The sequence below is a fragment of the Salvelinus fontinalis genome, chromosome 20 (genome assembly GCF_029448725.1).
Source record: "Salvelinus fontinalis isolate EN_2023a chromosome 20, ASM2944872v1, whole genome shotgun sequence".
Lineage (NCBI taxonomy): Eukaryota > Metazoa > Chordata > Actinopteri > Salmoniformes > Salmonidae > Salvelinus > Salvelinus fontinalis.
In genome coordinates this window covers 6,707,977-6,713,976 of record NC_074684.1, presented here as the reverse complement: position 1 = coordinate 6,713,976, position 6,000 = coordinate 6,707,977, and the positions used below count along the sequence as shown (strand labels likewise).

At 44.3% G+C, this 6,000-nt stretch overlaps 1 protein-coding gene across 1 annotated transcript; it reads right to left on the bottom strand.

Annotated features, from left to right (window-relative positions):
* Positions 1-1,755: 1,755 nt before the first annotated feature.
* Positions 1,756-3,470, bottom strand: LOC129817914 (galectin-3-like). Its single transcript, XM_055873512.1, has 4 exons — positions 2,892-3,470; positions 2,643-2,731; positions 2,209-2,380; positions 1,756-2,063 (listed from the first exon to the last, which is right to left on the bottom strand). The coding sequence occupies exons 1-4, from the start codon at positions 3,468-3,470 to the stop codon at positions 1,905-1,907; spliced, it is 999 nt and encodes a 332-aa protein (XP_055729487.1). The 3' UTR covers positions 1,756-1,904.
* Between the last annotated feature and the right edge of the window lie 2,530 nt (positions 3,471-6,000).

The window sequence follows — 6,000 nt, the reverse complement described above, 5'->3', positions numbered from 1 at the left end:
TTGGCCATATACCACGTCCCCTCAGGCCTTATTGCTTAAGTAGACCATCCTTTTCTATGAAAAATAGTAAATGGTATGAGATGGTAATCATACATTTTATAGGATCAAGTGCTAAAGCAGGAAGGTGTGAAAAACGACATTTGATAGTGTTTGGAATTGTTAACATGCTCCATGCTGTATATTGTAATGCTGATTTAAAATGTTTATAATACAGCATTAATGAAATCAAATCAAGTCCATCAAAAGTACTCAGAACCAAGCAGGTAGTTATTGTATTACAAACCAAGCATAGATAGTAAGGCCTATTGTATACTGTCTGCAATACTATACTTGTCTGACAAAGCCCTCCTAAAGTATGATTGGGCCTCTCTGCAAAAACACATCCAGTAATATTGAAAATAATTTCAAATATGAAACAGAGAAGAGATGTTCAAAGTGAAAAAGTCACTGAAGTACTGTACAGTGTACAAAATAAGTGACTGAAATTGCTGAAAATGTCCTTTTTAAATGTCCAGAAAATTGAGAAAAACTATATATTGTAATGAAACAGGCAGGGAGCAGGTCTCGAACCCTTGACCTCCTAGCCCGAGGTCCGGCGCGCTATCGACTGTGCCGCAAAAGCATGCTCGAGCGGCAGAGTCGATTTCCGCGCTTATAAACCCAGGGTCGTTACACTACTCCCTCCTTTCAAAGAGCGCGTCCTCGCGCTAGCTTGCGACTTTACGTCTTACAGGAACGCGCTCACCGGCCAAGCACACGCACTGTCGTGGATGCGAGGTCCGATCCCACTTCTGACACCAATGTAATGAAACAGGCAGGGAGCAGGTCTCGAACCCTCGACCTCCTAGCCCGAGGTCCGGCGCGCTATCGACTGTGCCGCAAAAGCATGCTCGAGCGGCAGAGTCGATTTCCGCGCTTATAAACCCAGGGTCGTTACAATATATATATTGCCAGCTGTATTTTATCGGGAAAATATTCAGTGTACACAAGACTGAAAACAGTAAATGCATTTTGAAAATGTAGTTGCCTTTTCAAAACATCAAATAAATCAGAAGAACGTAACTGCCTGCATAATGAATAAAAAACATACATGGATATCTCTAGAGTCAAGCTGACTAGAGGTATGCCTTGAAAGAAATCCCACTTAATCATTTGATTAACGCCTTTGCGGCCACTAAACTATCAAAATTGGAAAATCAACTATCAAAAGGTGACAAATGATGGTAAATGACTCACCTTTTATGCATGTGTCACCAATCATTTTCATACACATCAAATCAAATACTTGTTCATGATCAAAAATGAAATGTGAAATGTGCACGTTGTGCAGGAATCTTTCCATGTAGTCGGTCTGCTCTTACACGGTAGGTTTGTAGACTTTGCACTGGCAAGCGGAAAAAGAATCCCCAGCAGACATCAGGAGAAGGGAATTCAGTAGGAGAACACAACTGATGTGAATGGACAGGCCTCACACTACACCAAAGCAAAGCTCTGTAATGGATGCTCACAACGTTGGAGATGATGCGTTAAAAAAAGCATTTTCAAATAGACGGTCCCTATTGCTTAGCTCTTTCCTTATATTATGCATGATTTGGAACGGATGGAGGCGTTTACAATTTTGTGCGCTTATATTTGCTGATTGCTGGAAACAGTTCACTTCTCTTAATGAAAGCAATGTGTTACAGTAAAGAACATTGCAGAAGTTTTTTTTGTCCTAAGATCAAGTTTATTTGCACATGGACAGAGTTAGTGGGCATTAACGCAGTACTATGTGTGCACCACAGAATGAACACAGCTCATCGTCGTCGTCGTCATCATCATCATCATCATCATCATGAAACAGGTGCAAATAATGAATTGTATGTATTTAGCACATGCTGGGTGTTATATGCTGTATGCTGATGTCATGGTATTGTGTCTACGGTGACGTAGGTGAGGGTGACATCATGGAGGACGTTGATGCGATCGATCTGGTTGAGTTCTCTGACGCGGTGTTTAAACTCAAACAGCTGAGCTCCGTTCACAGCCACCTTGAACTCCTCAAACGTAACCAGGATCTTCATCTGAAACACAGGTGGAGAAAGGGAGAGAGGAGTTAAATATAGTGTCATTTAGCCGCAGACATTATCGAAAGTGGAACTCAGTTGATTTGTTCGTCAGTACAGTACAGACTACAAGAGCACTGCCTCCGTGGAAGTTCCCACTGACCTCGAAGGACTGTCCTGCCATGAAGGGGAAGCCTCCCTGTGTGTGCCTCTCCTCCTTCCCCCAGTGCTCTCCCACCATGGTGTTCCTCACCACTGCCTGCTTACCCCCGTCGTTGAACCGAGGGTTGAGGTGGAAGGCGATGTCATTACCTCGCACGAAGTTCACTGTGAACCTGGAGGGGGATATGATAAATTAAAACAGTTTAATTGATCAGATTGATAAAAGCATGGGCCAAGACATTAGATAGTGAAAACAAGCCCCAGTCATCAGGTTGATAGGCCCACTCTTCCAGGACAGTCAACAGTACAGATTGACTTATTCCATCAGTTGTGTTCAAATAGCATACTGGTATGTTGTGTACATCTAGTCAGGGATCTTATTAATCCTAGTAAACAACAAAGACCATAGTAGACTATGGAAGTTGATGAACTCACTGCTTAGCATTTGGTTTGACCCGGCCCATGATGGTGATCATCATCTTGTCGTAGATGCCTCTTTGTAGGTTCTGGTTGTAGGGAACGCTCTATACACCAACACAACACACTGACATTTAGGATATGGCTCTGTCTTCACACCAACATAATGTCTTTGCCAGTTCCCTCCCTCCCTCCATCCCCCTCTCTCTCCTTCCCTCCACTAAAGCTACATTACAGCTTCTCTAGATCCTACTTCTTGTCTCTCACCAGATGTCCAGCTGGCGTTGGAGTCCACTGTGGAGCAGGTGTAAAGCCACCTGGATTCTGACCAGGCCAACCAGACTGACCAGGGCTGAAAGGCCATCCAGACCCTGGGTTAACGCCTGGGATAAGGCCTTGGGTAACCGGCCACCTTGGGGCACTAGGCTGGCTGGGGACTTGGGAAGAAGCCGGGGCTGAAGCTGTAGGTTGAAAAGGCTGGGGTGCAGGCTGAGGTTGGGGCTGTGGTTGGGGAGGCTGGGGCTGGAATTGGGGAGGCTGGGGTCCAGGCCAGCATGGCTTGCAGGGATGGGATGGGGCTGGTTGGGGTGGTTGTGGTTGGGGACCAGGCCAGTTTTGGGCTGAAGCTGGGGCTGGTTGGGATGGTTGTGGCCCAGGCCAGCAGGGGGTGTTGGGTTTCCCAGGCCAGCAAGATGGGGGCTGGGTGGGTTGTTGGCCGGGCCAGGCAGGACCCCCTGTTTGGTTCTGGCTGGGCCAGATGCTGTTGCTTCCCTGGAGGGTAGAACCAGAGGACGGACAGCCACACAGAGCATCAGAGAGCTGGTGGAAGAAGAAAGGTACACACATACACAGTCAGAGACACACACACATGCAGACATGCACGCTAAAACCCTCACACACACACACACACACACACACACACACACACACACACACACACACACACACACACACATACACAGTCAGAGACACAAACACACATGCAGACATGCACGCTAAAACCCTCATGCACACACACACACACACACACACACACACACACACACACACACACACACTCATGCACGCATACAGTGAGCACAGATAGAGAGGCCTATTCAGACATGACATTCAAGAATTCAAGAAATATCTCAGAATACTTGAATAACAACGGTTGAATACTTCAAGAACACTGAGACAGTGAGAGCTGTGTTCTCAGTCGTTAGTTGTCAGTGTAGAGGTTGGAGGAGGTGAGGTACTTACTTCCATAGTATCTGTAAGTAAAGAGAGAACAGCATCACTACCAGTTTTCCTCTCCATCAGCATTATTAAGCATTATTCAAATCAAAGTTTATTTGTCACTGCGTCAAATACAACAGGTGTAGTAGGCCTTACAGTGAAATGCTTACTTACAGGCTCTAACCAACAGTGCAAAAAAGGTATTAGGTGAACAATAGGTAAGTAAAGACATAAAAACAACAGTAAAAAGACAGTGAAAAATAACAGTAGCGAGGCTATATACGGTAGCGTGGCTATATACAGGCACCGGTTAGTCGGGCTGATTGAGGTAGTATGTACATGTGGGTAAGGCTATAATTGAACATAATCACTAGGAACTCACCACTGTCGGATAACCAGTCATTAAGTTCCAATAAAGCATTGATATGACAAAACTCCCACTTGAGATCGTACACAATTCCCACATTTTCAAACCTGATCAATAATTGACATTAGAGGGACAGCTATTCTATATATATATGACCACTAGATGGCCCCAGTCACTAGTCCCTGAAGTACCAACTGACAACAAAAATGTGCAGGCGTTGTGGAAACACTCCTTAGTAAATTCAAATAGGCGCATAAACTCATTGCCTCGGGTATATTGAAGACCAAGTCCCACACTACTCATACACTGAGTATGAAGTCAATTGTAACACTTGGAGCAAATCCTCATTTGGCACATGATGCACCATAAAGTCCTCAGTGAAGAATGTATATGAAACAGTGGAAATGTTGTCTGTAATTTTCAATTTTCAATATTTTAATCTAACCTTTATTTCACCAGGAAAGTTAAGAACAAATTCTTATTTACAATGACGGCCTACCCCGGCCAAACCCGGACGACGCTGGGCCAATTGTGCGCCGCACTATGGGACTCCCAATCACGGCCGGATGTGATGCAGCCTGGATTCGAACCAGGCACTGCAGTGACGCCTCTTGCACTGAGATGCAGTGTCTTAGACTGTAATCATCCTGCACCAGTCTCACAAGCCTGCTGTTATCCCACCCTCTTAGCACAGCAGATTCCACAGATAGCTACCCACCAATTACATCATAACCTGATTACCTGCCCTCAGACTAGTCTTGTATTTGCTGTGCATTGTCTCTGTCTTATAGACTATAACATGACCGCAATTATGATATGGAAGCGTAGTATAAGATAGGCTCCCATCCCATAATAGGCCTCCAAACCGTAACTGCAGTCATGCCCAAATAAGTTGATTACCTTTTCTCAGCAGCTACTATAAGAAGCAACAAATCAGTCTTTGGCTCTGTATATTTCTTCGTCAAGTTTAAATGTAAACGTTATCGCCAACTTTTTGGGGGGGACAAGCCCATCACAGAGGTCAGCCATCACCTCTACTGTATGTCTCATCAAATAGGATTTCGCACAGCTTGAGCTTGAATAAGTAAATCAAATCAAATAAATGTTCATTTAAAATTGCATCACACTTCATACTAAATCGATGAAATAAGGTAAGAGCTCCCTGGTCAGATGTCACCAATGGGACAATACAGCTTTTCTGGATCTCAGTCTCAAAGATGACTAACCTGGATAGTCAGTCAAATCTTAGTTACCTGTTATTCACTGCGCTCCTCAGGTGTAACACGGTAGAACCAGGTTGTTGCTGTGTTGTTGAGGTGACAGCTAGACAGCTATAGCAGGAATCCACACATATTTATGACCTCCTTTATACCTCCCCTTTTTCATTGGGTCACTCCTTCATTCCCAACTTTTCTGGGAGAAACACACCCAGGGGGAAAGATTCCCGGTCACAACTTTCACCTTATCAAAATACGGTGCACAAGATCAAGAGTAGATCTATGCATTTCTTTATGATGAAGTAGGCTGTCTTAGCCCTGTGAAACCCCCCGGTTGTAAAAATGCAACAGGTCCTAAACTCATGTCAAACACCACGTAGTAATTGTCCATAGACTAAGATGTATATTTCAGTAGCATTTGTTGTGTGTCCTGTCTTCTCTAAGACGTGGTGTGTATGTATACATTTTTCTCTTGACAAACAAATATTCCAGAGGAAGATGTACTTTTGTAAAGTGCTGCAAAAACAGATTAGCAAAAAATGCTTGGGTCTCGTGAAAATCCATAAATCGGAGG

Excerpts from the sequence above, each read along its gene's own strand:
- LOC129817914 (XM_055873512.1), bottom strand. The coding sequence starts at position 3,470 with ATGTGTGTACCTTTCTTCTTCCACCAGCTCTCTGATGCTCTGTGTGGC. Across the intron at positions 2,732-2,891 it reads CAACGCCAGCTGGACATCTG|AGCGTTCCCTACAACCAGAA; the intron begins GTGAGAGACAAG and ends GTTGGTGTATAG. Across the intron at positions 2,381-2,642 it reads GTCAAACCAAATGCTAAGCA|GTTCACAGTGAACTTCGTGC; the intron begins GTGAGTTCATCA and ends ATCCCCCTCCAG.